The following is a 17,144-nucleotide window of genomic DNA, read 5'->3' as shown; positions in this document are numbered from 1 at the left end:
GTAGCCGTGGAGCGTGCCTACGATGTTCCTAGACGCCTCGTCACGGCCGGAGGACTACATAAGCTTAAAGCAAGAAAAGGGAAAACTAACTGCCCCAGAGCAGACCCCAAAGGAATAGATAGCCCCCACACATGTATTGACGGTGAAACAAGATGAAGGCACAAACACAGGCAGGAAAATAGGCTGAGCAAATGATGGGGCCCAAACTAACTAGACAGGAAAGGAAAGGGAAGACACTGTCTGCAACCTGCAAAAAACCCTACAAAAATAATGTCCAACACTTCTGATAGCAAAATTAACCCTGAAGTCACTAGACTTCTCCCACTATATCAGCACTCTGAAATATTCTGAGACAGAGCAAAAAGAGACCGAACTAGTAAGGGACAAAAAGCCAATTGGCAAAATACTGATAAATAAGAGTGGAAATTCAGCTCAGCCCCCAGCCGGGCCTGGCAGACCACACAAAAACTGAATAGACCAACAAAATCAAGTGTGAACATTAGCAGAAAAACTTAGCTTTAGATGACTGGAACAGAGCTGAAAACCAAGAGCTGACAAGCCAGAAGGAATCACCAGCAACCGAATAGGGCATCGGCTGTCTTAAATCCAATCTGAGAATCCTGAGATCCAATCATCATCCTCATTCTCAGGTGGCAGATCTCCACCGATCAAACCAGCCGCACCACCTCCCGACACCACCAGAGGGAGTCCAGAAGGGGAACCAGAGAATGAACTCAACAGAAATGCCTACCCTCTCCCATTCATTCCAGATCTTTATAATCAATTTTCTGGGGCTAAGTGATTTTCCAAACTTAATCTCAGGGGAGCATACAACCTGATCCGCATTTGGGAAGGAGACGAGTGGAAAACAGCATTTCTCAACCCTGAGGGTCTGTTTGAAGATTTGGTCATGCCCTTCGGGCTCACAAACACGCCTGCAGTGTTTCAGAACTTCATGACTGATGTTTTTTCTGATTTTATCGGGCGCTTTATGGTTGTATACCTGGACAATATCCTGGTTTTCTCTCCCGACAATGAATCCCACATTGGTCATTTACTTGCTGTTCTTCATAGGTTATGGAGAAATTCTCTGTCTGCTAAACCCGAGAAATGTTCGTTTTGTGTTGAGGAGCTTTCCTTTCTGGGGTTCATCCTTTCTGCAAACGGGTTTCGGATGGATCCCGGAAAGATACAGGCCATTGTTGACTGGGTGCAGCCCAGAGACCTCAAGGGTCTGCAGCGTTTTCTGGGCTTTGCCAATTATTACCGAAAATTCATCAAGGGGTTTTTCTAAGGTGGTCAAGCCACTCACCGATCTCACTCACAAGGGGGCTGATCTCAAAGTCTGGTTACCCCAGGCTGTTGAAGCATTTATTACATTAAAGTGTTTTATGTCTGCTCCTGTATTGGTTCAGCCCAATCTGTCAGAACCATTCATCGTAGAGGTGGATGCATTGAAGGTGGGAGTGGGGGCATTGTCTCAGGGACCCGTTCCTTTGACGAATTTAAGACCATGTGCCTTTTTCTCCAGGAAGATTTCTTCTGCAGAGAGGAATTATGATGTTGGTAACCGGGAGTTATTGGCAATAAAATTGGCTGCTGAAGAATGGAGGCGCTTGGAGGGGGCAGTTCATCGGATCACGGTGATTACGAACCACAATAACCTGTCCTATGTAAGGAGGTCGACGAGATCGCGGGGAACCTGCATGTCGGGTCCGGAACCAAAAAGGCTGCATCCTCTGTTTCCGGGGGGAAGCCTGAGAGGGGTGAACCTTCCCCTGCTGCCTGGGGGAAGCCTGAGTGAGGCGGAGCTTCCTGCTGTCCCAGGAGGGCGGAGAGAGCTGGAAAAGGGCATGTAGCGTCGGAAGGGTAAGAGGAAAAAGCACGCAAAGGAGAGCGGTCTGGTGCCGGCACAGAGCAGTACAGAGGGCAGTGCAGAGAGCAGCGCACAGAGTGGTGAGCGGCGCGCTCTGCTTCCCCCACCTGAGAGGACTGACTTGGTGATGAGCCATATACAGTGGGGCAAAAAAGTATTTAGTCAGTCAGCAATAGTGCAAGTTCCACCACTTAAAAAGATGAGAGGCGTCTGTAATTTACATCATAGGTAGACCTCAACTATGGGAGACAAACTGAGAAAAAAAAAAATCCAGAAAATCACATTGTCTGTTTTGTTTTCATTTTATTTGCATATTATGGTGGAAAATAAGTATTTGGTCAGAAACAAGCAATCAAGATTTCTGGCTCTCACAGACCTGTAACTTCTTCTTTAAGAGTCTCCTCTTTCCTCCACTCATTACCTGTAGTAATGGCACTTGTTTAAACTTGTTATCAGTATAAAAAGACACCTGTGCACACCCTCAAACAGTCTGACTCCAAACTCCACTATGGTGAAGACCAAAGAGCTGTCAAAGGACACCAGAAACAAAATTGTAGCCCTGCACCAGGCTGGGAAGACTGAATCTGCAATAGCCAACCAGCTTGGAGTGAAGAAATCAACTGTGGGAGCAATAATTAGAAAATTGAAGACATACAAGACCACTGATAATCTCCCTCGATCTGGTGCTCCACGCAAAATCCCACCCCGTGGGGTCAGAATGATCACAAGAACGGTGAGCAAAAATCCCAGAACCACGCGGGGGGACCTAGTGAATGAACTGCAGAGAGCTGGGACCAATGTAACAAGGCCTACCATAAGTAACACACTACGCCACCATGGACTCAGATCCTGCAGTGCCAGACGTGTCCCACTGCTTAAGCCTGTACATGTCCGGGCCCGTCTGAAGTTTGCTAGAGAGGTAATTTGGATGATCCAGAGGAGTTTTGGGAGAATGTCCTATGGTCTGATGAAACCAAACTGGAACTGTTTGGTAGAAACACAACTTGTCGTGTTTGGAGGAAAAAGAATACTGAGTTGCATCCATCAAACACCATACCTACTGTAAAGCATGGTGGTGGAAACATCATGCTTTGGGGCTGTTTCTCTGCAAAGGGGCCAGGACGACTGATCCGGGTACATGAAAGAATGAATGGGGCCATGTATCGTGAGATTTTGAGTGCAAACCTCCTTCCATCAGCAAGGGCATTGAAGATGAAACGTGGCTGGGTCTTTCAACATGACAATGATCCAAAGCACACCGCCAGGGCAACGAAGGAGTGGCTTCGTAAGAAGCATTTCAAGGTCCTGGAGTGGCCTAGCCAGTCTCCAGATCTCAACCCTATAGAAAACCTTTGGAGGGAGTTGAAAGTCCGTGTTGCCAAGCGAAAAGCCAAAAACATCACTGCTCTAGAGGAGATCTGCATGGAGGAATGGGCCAACATACCAACAACAGTGTGTGGCAACCTTGTGAAGACTTACAGAAAACGTTTGACCTCTGTCATTGCCAACAAAGGATATATCACAAAGTATTGAGATGAAATTTTGTTTCTGACCAAATACTTATTTTCCACCATAATATGCAAATAAAATGAAAAAAAAACAGACAATGTGATTTTCTGGATTTTTTTTTCTGTTTGTCTCCCATAGTTGAGGTCTACCTATGATGTAAATTACAGACGCCTCTCATCTTTTTAAGTGGTGGAACTTGCACTATTGCTGACTGACTAAATACTTTTTTGCCCCACTGTAGAAGAAGCCCCCATTATCAACAGAAAGAGCCGTGAAGAGCAGAGCCATGTCAGCAGAGCAAAGCCGTGCCAGCAGAGAGCCGTGCAGAGCAGAGCCATGAGGAGCCGAGCCGGGTGTCACAGCAATCAGAGAGGAGTGCTCCGGCCGGGAGTACCAGCGCCAAGCAGACCAGCGTCGCCCGCCGCCAACAGCGGAGACCAGGGAGAGAGACATGCGAGATGTGTCCGGTGACAGCAAGAGAGTACCAGGTGCCATACACGACATGACAGTCAGTACCACACATGTGCTGCCCAAGAGAGAGACTACATATAGGACTGACACTTGCACTATGACGTGGACACACAATAGTTGTCCTGACCTTTGTGACCTTACTATGTCAGTTAAGACAGTTTTAGGAGCCAAGTTGGGCTCGTACAGGTCTGTGACCCGTGCCTTTAATAGCCACATCAGTATATGGACAAGAAGGGGCAGTGGAATGTACCGGAGACCCACCACTGCCGCCAGAAGACGGACCAATGACTACAGTACCACCCAGGAGGAGGCACTGCGCCCGCCGTTGCTATTGAGTGCGCAGCAGGAGCTGCAGTGTTAGGACTTCCTGATACTCGTTCTACCTAATTGTCGTGATTTGAACCATTGTATTGTACTGTGCCTTTAATACTGTTTAACTCTTTATCTACCTGCGTGGAGTATTTCCCCTGTAAATAAACCTGCTAACTAGTGATGAGCGAGTATATTCATTACTTGGGTTTTCCCGAGCATGCTCGGGTGTCCTCCGAGTATTTTGCGCTTCCTTGGAGATTTAGATTTCGCCGTCTCATCTGCATGATTTGCGACTGCTAGACAGCTTGAATACATATGTGGAATGCCTGTTTGTTAGGGAATTCCCACATGTATTCAGCCTGTCTACAAGTCGCAAATCATGCAGATTAGACGACGAAAACTAAATCTCCGAGCATGCCAAAATACTCGGAGGACACCCGAGCATGCTCGGGAAAACCCGAGCAATTAGTATACTCGCTCATCACTACTGTTAACTCTTGCTCTGCTTCCTGCGCATTGCTGCATACTGCGTTCATGCGATTTCTACACCTACATTGAGTCTGCCAAGCGGATAACTCCTAGACAGGCGAGGTGGTTGCTTTTTTTTTTTTTTTCACGTTTTCATTTTTCTATTACCTTTTGGCCTGGTTCCAAGAATTTCAAGGTGGATGCCTTATCTCGCAGTTTTGATCCGATATCACTCCCCGAACCTCCTTCCTCCATTCTTCAGCACAGGGTGGTTGTTGCTGGGGTATCCTCTGAATTGGAGCATGAAATTCAGGAGGCTCTGTCTCTTGCTCCTCTGTCTTTGCCTGATAATAAGCTCTTTGTCCCAGTCCAGTACCCGTGGAGGGTTCTCCTAGAGTTCCAAGACTCTGCTCTCAGTGGGCAGCCGGGGATCTCGGCCACCCGAAGAGCTAGTGCTAGACTGTTTTGGTGGTCCTCCATGACCTCTGATGTCATTAGGTTTGTGTCTACTTGTGATACCTGTGCTAAGAGCTCCCATAATCGGCCGGGAATTGGTGCCATTGCCAATTCCGGATAGACCTTGGACTCATTTCTCCATGGATACTATCACTGATCTCCATCCTTCCAATGGCAAAACTGTGATCTGGGTAGTGCTTGACAGATTTAGTAAACAGGTGCATTTTGTACCTTTGGCAGGACTGACTAATGCAGGAACACAATCTAAGTTGTTTGTTAAGCATGTTGTGTGGTTGCATGGCATGCCTTTGAGTGTGGTTTCTGATAGAGGGGTGCAATTTGTGTCCAAATTTTGGTGGGCATTTTGTAAAAGATTGGGTGTTTGCTTGTCCTTTTCATCGGTCTACCATCCCAAGACCAACGGTCAGACGGAGAGGTCCAGTCAGTCAGTTGAGCAGATTTTGCGGTGTCTTGCTACGTCTCAGCAGGATGATTGGTGTTCTTCGTTGCCAGTGGCTGAGTTTGTATTTAATAATCGGGTCAATCAGTCCACTGGCACCTCTCCATTCTTCTCTAACTATGGTTTTCACCCCCATTTTAGTGAACTTTCCAGGTTGGATTCAGGATATCCAGGGGCTGATTCGGCAGTTCATCGGTTGGGGGAGGGGTGGAGGGAGGTCCAGAAGAACGTTGGGGAGGCTCAGGGCAAACAAACATTTTGCTCATAAGCGACGGTCTGTAGGACCTATTTTCCTGGTAGGAGATAAAGTGTGGCTGTCTACCAAGAGCATACATCTGAAAGTTCCTTCTGCTAAGCCAAGTCCCAGGTTTATTGGTCCTCACTCTGTGTGTCCCCTTTGTGTCTGGACTTCTTGGTACTTGAAATCACCTTGGACTCTGACCTGCTTTTGTCTCTGGCATATCCGCTCATGACTGTTACTGATCCCCTGGCTTGTCTCTGACCCGGAGTTTGCTTATTCCTTTGGTACTGTGCTACAATCTAGGATATGACCTGGCTTGTTTAACTTCTCTGCTGCCACCTGGTGGTAGCTTCGCTCCTGCACAGAAGGTCTGCGTCATTTGTGTGCTGGACCTCTCTCCACTCTTTCGCCCCCTAGTAGAGCTAGCTTCTACCTGCATTTGCAGCAGCGTGATACTTCACTTGCACCTCACTCACAGTCCAGAAGTTTGTCCTGTTCTCTGTACTACGCCCTCTCTCAGCACAGCAGCCAGCTCTCGGTCCTGCAGTTGTGGTTACGTAAAAGAATGTTTCCTCCTACACATGACAAAGCTAAGAGCTTGAACTCCACCATCTCCAATATGTTGGCCACGGAAATGCTGCCTTTCCGCCTGGTGGAAACAGACGGTTTACAAAATTTGATGTCCGTCACAATCCCCCAGTACCAGTCACCATGACTTCTCAAAAAAAGCTGTGCCTGCGCTACACTAGCATGTTGCCGACAACATCACCCTTTCCCTGAAAAAAAATCTATATCTGCCAGAGTGCATTTCATCACTGACACCTTGACAAGAAACATGACACGGGGGTTACATCTCGCTGACTGGGCACTGGGTGACTCTGGTGGCTGTGGGAGCTTGCGTTCAAGGGGCTGCTCCACAAGTCTTTGAATCCCCAAGGCTTGCGGGACAGACCTCTGTATCTGTTCTAACATTTCCTCCACTGCTTCTGCCTCCGCCACCTCCTCTAGGGCCTCTACCTGTGCCCTCAATCTCTCCCTTAAACAGACACGTATTCCAACAGTGCAGATAGAATCTTCCCCACCTCTGTAGTGCGGAGCAATGGCTCAACGAAATCAGGCAGTATTTAAATTAATATGCCTAAGAGATCACAGTCACACAGCTCAAGAGTTGTGGACAGGTATACAAACTGAGTTAGAGCAATGGCTGTCTCCACTAAACCTGTAGTGAGGGAAGGCCGTTTGCGATAACGGTGCAAACCTGGTGGCGGTCCTACGCCGTGGAAAGCTCACACATGTGCCTTGCATGGCACACATCCTCAACCTGATGGTACAGCAATTTCTCCACCACTATCCCAGCCTGGATGCAATACTGCAGAAAGCACGGTCACTGTGTGCTCACTTACGACGACTGCACCCCGCAGGTCAACAACTTACATAGCTACAGAGGTCTTTCGGCTTACTGGTTAACCATTTGATTAGCGATGGTCTGACACTGTGGAATTCCACACTACATATGTTGCAATGGCTGTGGCAGCAGTGACAAGCCCTGGTGCAGTAAGTCCTTTTGCATAGCCTGGGCCAATGCAGTCCAGACATGGTGCAAATCACGCTTGTGGAGTGGGCACAGCTGAAGGACCCCTGCACCCTTCTGCACAGTTTTGAAATTTCTACGAAGATGGTTAGCACTGACGATGCCATTTTCAGCATCACTATTCCGAACACACTTTAAATAGTCTGGATGAGGAGGTGATGGTCCCAGAGGAAGAGTTGGAAGCAGAAGAGGATGCGGAAGGGATAACAATATCTCAAATCAAATGTCACACAGGCAGGTGCCATGGAAGGGCTGTTTACAGCAATCAAGGGGTCTCATGCTACCAAACTGTTAGTGAAGATGCAGAAACAGAGGAACAAATTGAGGAGGATGAGTTGATGGACGTGCAACAGTCAGGAGATGAAGAGGATAATGAGGATACGCTCTCTTTTCCATGGTTGGCGAGAGGGGACGGAGGAAGCAACTTTGAGTGTGGACCTCAGGGAAGCGACACAAAAGCGCCTTCTTGCTGTGTTATATTCAACACGATGCCTGTATTCTTAAGGGTTAGAAATAGTGCTGATTACTGGGTTGCCATTCTGTTAGATTCACGGTACAAGAGTAAATTTAGCCAGATGCTTTCCCCCCTGCAAAAGGATGCGCGCTTGCTCGAGTAATGAAATACGCTTGTAGACAATCTTAAGAGGGGTTTTCCCCAAGACAGCAGTAAAATATTCGTGGAGGGTAGGGGAAAAAGTAGGAAAAAAAGTCAGCTCACCAGTCTCATAAGAAATCCAATGTTTATCCATGCACGGAGCCGCCCTAATTAGAGATGTTATCCATAGCAAAGTCTGAAAAGAGAATGATCTCCAGCGTAGATTTTCATGGAATTAAAATAAGACCTGAATGGTCAAAACATGTCGAAACACATTCTCTTTTCACACTTTGCTAAAGACAGCAGTGAGGCACACAGTGTGCATCGCAGTTCTAGACCTAATCCCGAGAACCTTCAATGAGTCATACCGAAAACATTAGCATCAGCAGCAGCACTGTAAATGGCATAAGCACTTTCTGTGAGTTATTTAACACATTTTTTAGAGCAACCCCTGCACTAGCAGAACAACGTACAAGTCTGACACGTTGTGAATGACTGGAGAGGATGGTGCAGGAGTATCTGGACCTCAATATGAATGCCATCAGGGGGATTGGAATCTTTTACATTTTGTCTACAAAAATAGAATAGTGGCCTGCGCTTGACTGTCACACCTTGGAGGTTTTGTCATGCTTGGCAGCCAGCGCTCTCTCAGAACGTGTCTTTAGTGCTGCTGGTGGTGTACTGACGGATAAGCGCATCCGTCTGTCCCCTCAAACTGTCGACTGCCTAACTTTCATTTAAATGAAAAAGTCATCGATCTCCGATGACTTCTGAATCCCAGTTGCAGGTTGGGAAGACTAGGCGATGGTGTCATTTTTGCTGTCGTACATTGATTTCGTGTTATTGCAGTCTATGCCATCTCTGCGCTGTCTTCTGTGCCTGCTGTTGCTATTGCTGCTGATGTTACAAACAACTTTTTGAAATGTGGAGATTCCAAGTTAGGTCTCCATAAGGTGAGTTGCCTGTGGTTGAAAGTGTGTCAGAGACCCATTATACTATTTCTACTCTTTGGAAATTGATGCCACTTTCGTGCTGTGTGACAATTATTTTTTGAAATGCGAAGACTCCAAGGTGGGTCTCCATCTGGTGGGTTGCTTGTGTTAGTAGGTCTCCCAGACAGACAGGCCTGCACTTACTTTCAGTCAACTACGTATGTTACTTTCCTAAAATTTTACTAGCAATAGTGGTCTATAAAACTGATGTTTGTGCCATAAGAAAAAAATTGGAGATGTTGCATGAGGTGTGAGGTCTCCCAGTTAAGAAGGATTACACTGCTCTCTTATCCAACAGGTCCTCATTAAAACTTCAATTCCATGCTGTAATTCTGTGCCAGACCCTGATACCTCATGAATGGCCCATGGCTGACTGCTGCTGTGCCATTTGCAAATTCCTACTGTGAGTCAATTAATCCCACTTTTCCTAGCGTCTGCCCCTAATTTTAGCTGTTTGGGAAGCTTTTTGGCACCCCTTACGGTGTTGTTTATGCATGTATTTTTGTCTCCCATTGAATCTATTGGAGTTTGAGTACGTACAGCAAACTGTTCTGCGAACTGAGGTCCGTTCGGTGAAAGGTTCGCTCATCTCTACTCATGACAGCTTCTCTACATCTACCTGATGATCTTGAGAAACATTGGTATCTTCTTGTTTACAGTCCTGTGGAAGAAGAGGATGAGGACATCTCTCTGGTGTTGTCCTCTTACTGGATAGATCTGGAGGAAACACATACAGGGACTGAATTCATTCTTTAGATATATATAATTATAATCCATGTGTATTTAGTCCTGTCTATTACCTGTTGATGTGAGGGGCTGGGGAACCTCCATCATGACGTCCTTGTACACATCTTTGTGTCCTTCTAAATACTCCCACTCCATCGTCGAGAAATACACAGCGACATCCTGACACCTTATAGGAAACTAACACATACAATGATAAAGTCATCCCTCCAATCCCTTAAATAGCATTACTGTATAATGTCCCAGCTTTCCCAGCAGTGTCACCTCTCCAGTCAGCAGTTCAATCATCTTGTAGGTGAGTTCTAGGATCTTCTGGTCATTGATGTCCTTATGTATCAGGGGGTGAGGTGTAGGAGCTGTGATTGGTCTTAGGGGTCTTTCCCATCCCTCAGACACAGGGTCCTGACAGCGCTCACTAGAGGTCTTCTTCACTACTATGTAATCCTGGTTATGGAGAGACACATTAGTAAATCTCACTACAGACATTTCCAGAGTCCTCACCTCTCCAGTTCTGTCCATCTGTTATTCCCATAGATAAGAATGATGTAATGTGACGTCATCATAATCTCTCACCTCTCCAGTAAGCAGGAAGATTATCTCTAGGGTGAACTGTATTATCCTCTCCGCCATCTTGTCTCTGTCCATATCCATCTTTGATGGGTATATCAGGAAAACTCTCTTATATAGAAGATCTTCAATGAGAGGATCTGATATTGTAGAGACCTGAATGAGAAGATGAGCCGATGTAACATCATAAAAATCCTGTGTAATAATACAATTACTAGAGATAATAAGGGAAACGTATGAGACTTACTATTTTACAGTATTTAGTTTTCTTCTTTACATCTACTAATAAAACCTATATATTATAGGCCATAGACAACAAGCAGTTTCTTCCTCGGAGTCGGCAGCTGAATACGTTCCTCATAGACTCATCTTCCATAACACTAATTCTCGTCTCATTTACCGACACTGGAATCGGCATTAGCAATACTGCAGGAGATATTCATTACACGTGACAGGAGAAATAACTACTTCATGATGAGGACGACGACATCTTCATCTTCTACTACGGCTCTAGAAACATATTTGGCCAGAGTCCATCACTTATTCCATCACCATCGGCCGGTCCATATGAATGTTTCCCGTCTTCCCCGCACTGTAATCTTCTATCACGTTAGATCTCATGACTGATTCACACACAGAAGTTTGAGGCTTATATAAAAAAAATTTTGTTTGCACAAACACCATCCACAGAAATGATCTGATACCAAGTTCTCCATGTACAGTGATTTATGGGGTTTATTTCTGGACTTAGGTTTTTATACACTGCTCAAAAAAATAAAGGGAACACTTAAACAACAGAATATAATTCCAAGTGGATCAAACTTCTGTGAAATCAAACTGTCCACTTAGGAAGCAACAATGATTGACAATCAATTTCCCATGCTGTTGGAAACGCGATGACGTGGTTAATGCGCGCCGCACCCTCTGCTGCCTGAACGTCACTGACAGAGGACGCAGCAGACAGCGGCAAGCAGCGATGGAATGAGGACAGGTGAATATCTCAGGTGCCGGATAATGAGCCAGTGGCGACCCTGGCACCTGGCCCCCAGCGACGGAGAGGTGAGTATGTCTTTTTTTTTTTTATTTGCAGCAGCAGCATATGGGGCATAATCTATGGAGCATCTTATGGAGGCAGCATATGGGAGCATAATCTATGGAGCATCTTATGGGGCAGCATATGGGGCATATTCTATAGAGCAGCATATGGGGACAATCTATGGAGCATCTTATGGGGCCATAACCTTTATGGAGCAGCATATGGGGCATATTCTATGGAGCATCTTATGAGGCCATAACTTTATGAAGCAGCATATGGGGCATATTATTCTATGGAACATCTTATGGGGCCATCATTAACTTTATGGAGCATTATATGGGGTGTATTTTGTATGGAGCATCTTATGGGGCCATCATGAACTGTATGGAGCATAATATGGGCTCCTGATTCAATATGGATATTCAAAAACATTTAACCTACTGATGTCTCAATTAATTTTACTTTTATTGGTATCTATTTTTATTTTTTGAAATTTACCAGTAGCTGCTGCATTTTCCACCCTAGGCTTATATGCGAGTCCATAAGTTTTCCCAGTTTTTTGTGTCAAAATTGGGGGGGGGGTCGGCTTATACACAAATATATACGGTATATGTATTTTAAAGAAACAGACTCTAAAGGTTCAAATGGAGGACCTGTCAGGGCATCAAGGACCAGGTTTAGGTCCCAAGGAGGTAAATGAGCAATGTGTACAGTGTCGCTATGCTCACATGCTGGAATAAACCGTGAAACGAATTTATGACTGGCAATATTATAACTATATAGGGCTCCCAAAACTGATATCTGAACCTTTAATGTGCTAACCGAAAGGCCCAACTCCCGACCCCGCTGCAGAAACTCAAGGATTGCAGAAATTGGTACCTCATTAGAGAAGGGGCCAGTATGGAAATCAAGGAATTTGCACTACACCCTACTGTATATCTTATTTGTGGATTCCTTTCTACTTTGAAGAAGAGTGTTAATCAGGTTGTCAGAAAACCCCCTTAACTTCAACAGCTGCCTCTCAAGTTCCATGCCCCGGCTTGTCCCACTCCTTCCTGACCAAATCCTTCACCGCTGTGATGACTGGAAATGCTCATCTCTTTTTTTGCGAGAGGCCCGCAAACATGATCTCCTGCGTAGTCCTGGCCTCTTTTGCATCTGAAATCCCCATGGTATTTCTGATTTTACCAGGTTGTCAATGCTCTCTCTGGGGAAACAGGATCTTCCTTCCTCATCAGATGATGATGTTGAATAAGAACAAGCGGACCTAACCTGGTCACTATAGGAAGAGGAGCTAGAGACTGGAGGCGGAGGTACAGCATGAGCTGTAGGTGGCACAGATTTCTTGCTCCATACACTCTTCTCAGTGGAGTCACCCTCTCGGGAGTGCCCACTTCTGCTCTTGGACTTGCTGTGGATCTGCACTTCCACCACCTGTGGGTGCACCTCGGAATCTCCTGGAGAGGACACCTTGTGGGCACTACAGCAGCACGCCGCCGCCGGATTTTATACATACCATCCGCCCATCCAGCTCTCCACGCCGAGATACACCTTCCCTGGATCCGCAGACGTGAATCCTTAGCACTTCTGGTTCAGGAATGCTAACTGGCCATTGCGCATTCACGGGGATCGAAACCCGGAAGTACAGCTAATGCCCGCACCCTGTCCCCCCAGGATGAGTGTCGGCTGTTCCAGACCGCACCATGTGCCATGTGAGCCAGGGCGGCCTCTCCCGGACCCTGGCCTCACGCCATTCATCGCTAGACAAGGGGGAAGTCTGACAGGCAGGGCTCCCCCGACGCTGCTTCTGGTGCCAGAGACCCTGCCATTCCCGCAGAGACTGCACAGGCAGCTGCAAAAAGGACCAAGTAACCTCTTTTTTTGGAGGTTCCCATAAGAACAGGAAACCAACTGAGGAGGCAAGGAGGACCGCCCCTTTTTTATCTGTACGTTTCCTGTTCCTATGGGCGGATCCCCTCTCTCAAGTGGGTACTGTCATGGCGAGAAGAAAATAAACTTTTCTCTACATAGGAAGAACTTGATAAGAAGCATATAAATCAGCAGGCACATCACTTTATGAATGCTTCTTCTGCATTATGTAGAGTCAGAAACATTTCAGTTACATGTGGCGGAACATAACTTTTGCTACAACCTACAACAGTCCAGCAAACCATTATGGGAAGACCCATCATCCCCTGTGGGGACCATACCGACTGAGATGTGTTGCCCCTCAGAGGTACACTCAGCTTCCAGTTGATCTGTCAGGACCTCACTGGCTGAGATGCTTCTTTACGCAGGGTCGGACTTGCACGGTGAACCCAGAGTGCAGGGTGGACCCATGCATTGAAACCTGCTAGCATACAGGGCCAGCAGCTGCCTAGGGCCCCCGCTGCTCCAGGGGCCCCCAGCCAGTGGCGTGTCGCTAATAGCGGCACACCACTCAGCTGCTATGGGGCCCCCGGTGCCAGAGGAGCAGCAGCGGGTGACAGGAAGCCAGCTGCTGCGGCAAAACCCTGTCCCTGCTGCTAAAGAGAAATTAATATTTACCCTTCCCCATGCACATGGAGAGGGGTGAATATTCATTTCACTTTAATAGTGGGAAGTGTTAGCCGCAGACTGCAGCTAACACTGCCCGCTATCAAGTCTGACAGAACAGGGCCCCCGCTCCCCCAGTCCATGCAGCCGCTATGGGGCCAAAAGTCAGGGGGGCCCAGCGCCAACGTCCCCCCAGTGCTGGCCGCATTCAACTGTATCGGCATCATAGAAAGCAATAATAGAGGAGAGAGAGTCAGCTGACGCTCCCTCTCTCATCATCCCCCTCTGCCTCTGACAAAGCAGGTGCACGATAACGTCACCTCATCGCGTACTCGCTGCCAGGTAAGACGCCTGATTATTTTCTGCAGTGATGCTGTCTCTGCGTTAGCGTTCACCCTATCCTCAGGCCCCTGTATCTCTGTGCTCTCGTTCTGTTCTGTCTGCGCTGCCTCCGGTAGCCTCCCTGCTCCGTGTCCACCTCCTGCCTTGCCCTGTGTCTCGGTCTTGTCCTGTGTGCCTCTCTGGCTCATCACCCCCGACTACCTGTCTGGTCGCTCTGTGTTCTCTTAGCCCCTGTCTGTACTGTGCTCATCTTCCTCTCTCTCTCCTGCAGCCTCCAGCCTCCGTTAGTCTCCAGTGCTCCTGGTCCCACTTGCCTCTATTGCTCCTTGGTTCCTGAAGTCCTCTGTGCATCTGGGTTCCGTATTCCTCGCCACTGTCTCTCTGATACCTAGCCCTGGTCGCCCCTTTGGCTCCGGTTCCATCTCTCGTGGGCCTGCCCCTACCGCTCCCTGTATAGGGGGTGGTTCCACCTGGCCCGCTTGCCCTCGGGGGCTCTGGAGCCGTGACCCAGAGGGTCCACTTCTAGGTTCCACCGTATTCCCACACCGTAACTGCATAATCAGGCCATGGATCCCGCTGGAGCCGCAGCTGCTCAGAAAGTTAGTGTTTCTACGGGAGAATCAAATGCGCATAATGTCCTTTATGAAATCTATGGACTCGCGCCTTTCTGCCCTCCAATCCTCTGATCTGGGGAACGCTTCTCAGCTGGAGGGCTTACAACAGGAGCTGGCCCAGCAGCGAGACACCCAGACGCAAATTCTTAGCTACATGGCTTCAGTGGACGCTCAATTTCTCTCCTTGCAGTCGGCTACCTCGGCGTCTTCTCCCGTCGCGGTTTCTCACCCTCCACCGCGCTTGGCCAAACTGCCCCGGTATAACGGTGACGCCAAACTGCATCGGGGTTTCCTGAACCAGTGTCATCTCCATTTTGAATTGTTGCCCCAACAATACCCCACTGACCGGGCTAAGGTGGCCTTCATAATTTCTCATTTAGAGGGGGACGCTTTGGCGTGGGTAAATCCCTTTTGGGAGCGTGATGATCCCGTGGTTACCCAGCTGGCCGTTTTCTGGACACCTTTCGGCGGGTGTTCGACGAACCAGGTCGTCTAGCCTCCACTACGGAGTCCCTGTTCAGTCTTTGTCAGGGTTCGCAAACCGTGGGCCAGTATGCCATCCAGTTTCGGACTCTGTCGTCCGACTTAGGTTGGAACAATGAGGCGTTGGTAGGAGCCTTTTGTCGGGGTCTTTTGGGTCGTATAAAGGACGAGCTTGCTGGTTGCGACACCCCCACCGCTCTGGAGGATCTAATTTCTCTGGCCACCCGGATTGATCTCCGGTTCCAAGAACGGGCCCGTGAGAGAAGACTTTCTCGCCCAATGCCATCTGCTCGCAGACCACCCAGTCCTCGACCCAGGGCTTCTACTTCTGCCCCCGCACTGGAGCCGATGCAAGTGGACCGTATGAAGCTCTCAGAACAGTGCCGTAGGGAAAGAAGTACCCAGGGCCTCTGTTTCTATTGCGGCAGTGGGTCCCATTTGCTTCGCTCCTGTCCGGAACGTCCGGAAAACTTCTCCGCCTAGGTCAGGTAAGAGAGGCCTCCCTAGGTGCGTGTGATACCTCTCAATCCCTCACTTTGTCTGTATTCCTGCATGTCGGTGGTAAGCGAGTTTCTTTGGCGGCCTATGTGGATTCGGGTGCCACTGGAAATTTTATTAGGCTCGATGAGGTCACCAAATTGTCAGTCCCCGTTAGGACCCTTGAAAATCCTCAGGTCCTCGCGTCCATGGATGGCAGACCTTTGCTAGAGACCGTTACGTTAGTAACACAAGAAGTAGAGTTGCAGATGGAGGCCCTGCACAAGGAGAGAATTACGCTCTATGTCTTGGCTGGTATCTCTCATTCCGTCCTTCTCGGCCTTCCTTGGCTGCGGCTCCACGAGCCTACCTTGGATTGGCATAATGGCAATGTTTTGCGCTGGGGGGGGGGGGGGGGGGGGAGTTCTGTCGGGCTCGGTGTCTGCTGTCGGTGCGTCCTGTAGGTATTTCCCGTCCTCTCCCTGTCCTCTCTGGTCTGCCGTCTGCGTACAGTTCCTTCTCAGATGTCTTCGACAAGAAAGAAGCTGAAGTCCTTCCTCCACACCGTCCCTACGATTGCCCCACTGAGCTCGTCCCTGGTACCACGCCTCCTCATGGAAGGATTTACCCTCTCTCCCTGGCGGAGTCCCAGGCCATGTCCGAATATGTCCAAGACAACCTAGCCCGAGGCTTCATTCGGAAATCTTCCTACTCTGCTGGAGCAGGCTTCTTCTTTGTAAAAAAGGATGGGTCCCTTCGTCCGTGTATTGACTATTGTGGCCTAAACCGTATCACGGTGAAGAACAAATATCCACTGCCACTTATCTCTGAGCTTTTTGACCGCTTGAGGGGAGCAAGAGTCTTTACCAAGGTCGATCTGCGAGGAGCCTATAACCTTGTTCGCATACGTTCAGGAGATGAGTGGAACACCGCATTCAACACACGAGACGGCCACTATGAGTATTTAGTCATGCCGTTTGGCCTCTGCAACGCGCCTGCGGTTTTCCAGGAGCTCATTAACGATATCTTCCGAGATCTCCTATACTCCTGTGTCGTATTCTACTTAGACAACATCTTGATCTTCTCTCCAGACCTGTCCACTCATCGCCGAGACGTCCGCCAAGTCCTCCAACGCCTCAGGGAGAATCACCTCTTTGTCAAGTTGGAGAAATGAATCTTTGAGCAATCTTTGTTGCCCTTTCTTGGTTAGAAATGGATCCTGAGAAGGTCTCTGCTGTCCTTGATTGGCCACGTCCCCTTGGAGTGAAAGCGATCCAGCGTTTTTTGGGATTTGCCAATTATTATAGGCAATTTATTCCCCATTTCTCTACTCTGACTAACCCAATTTCTGCTCTCGTCCGCAAGGGGGTCAATC

General features: G+C 48.1%; 1 protein-coding gene across 2 annotated transcripts in view; it reads right to left on the bottom strand.

Moving 5' to 3' along the window:
- The window catches only part of LOC141055903 (uncharacterized), a 58,703-nt gene that overhangs the window by 17,749 nt on the left and 23,810 nt on the right, over positions 1-17,144 (bottom strand). For both annotated transcript variants that reach the window (XM_073552620.1, XM_073552619.1), the window contains exons 3-6: positions 10,289-10,438; positions 9,980-10,159; positions 9,772-9,895; positions 9,591-9,688 (exon numbers count right to left, since the gene is read on the bottom strand). In XM_073552620.1, the coding sequence (XP_073408721.1) occupies positions 9,591-9,688; positions 9,772-9,895; positions 9,980-10,159; positions 10,289-10,366 (480 nt within the window). In that variant the 5' untranslated portion in view covers positions 10,367-10,438. The remainder of the gene's footprint in view (positions 1-9,590; positions 9,689-9,771; positions 9,896-9,979; positions 10,160-10,288; positions 10,439-17,144) is intronic.

Source organism: Dendrobates tinctorius, unplaced genomic scaffold, assembly GCF_039654945.1.
Source record: "Dendrobates tinctorius isolate UK_male_01 unplaced genomic scaffold, ASM3965494v1 ptg000192l, whole genome shotgun sequence".
In the NCBI taxonomy this organism is placed as follows: Eukaryota; Metazoa; Chordata; class Amphibia; order Anura; family Dendrobatidae; genus Dendrobates; species Dendrobates tinctorius.
This window is presented reverse-complemented; position numbering and strand designations above follow the sequence as displayed.